Source organism: Penaeus monodon, chromosome 22, assembly GCF_015228065.2.
Source record: "Penaeus monodon isolate SGIC_2016 chromosome 22, NSTDA_Pmon_1, whole genome shotgun sequence".
Classification (NCBI taxonomy): Eukaryota; Metazoa; Arthropoda; class Malacostraca; order Decapoda; family Penaeidae; genus Penaeus; species Penaeus monodon.
In genome coordinates, this window is record NC_051407.1 from 37,891,530 (window position 1) to 37,891,775 (window position 246).

The following is a 246-nucleotide window of genomic DNA, read 5'->3' on the forward strand; positions in this document are numbered from 1 at the left end:
CAGTGAATATACTCCAGCCATTTTTTTCAGTTCCTATAAACAAACAATCAAAATTGCAGGTACTATGAGTCCGTTCCGCTGGAATTGAAGTTGAAAATATACAACATCTACAAAGCAGACATGGAGATGTTCGGATACGATCTACCAGACGACTTCTGGAATACACAATGATCTGTTGGGCTGAGATCAGTTTTACATTATCACTTGAAAGCAACATTCAGGAGAAATAACAGAATATGTTATAAG

General features: G+C 36.6%; 1 protein-coding gene across 1 annotated transcript in view; it reads left to right on the top strand.

Moving 5' to 3' along the window:
• The window catches only part of LOC119587615 (carbohydrate sulfotransferase 9-like), a gene marked incomplete in the record, with an annotated part of 16,747 nt that extends 16,501 nt beyond the window's left edge, over positions 1–246 (top strand). Inside the window, 1 exon segment of the mRNA XM_037936324.1 lies at positions 60–246. Within this exon segment, the coding sequence (XP_037792252.1) occupies positions 60–171 (112 nt within the window).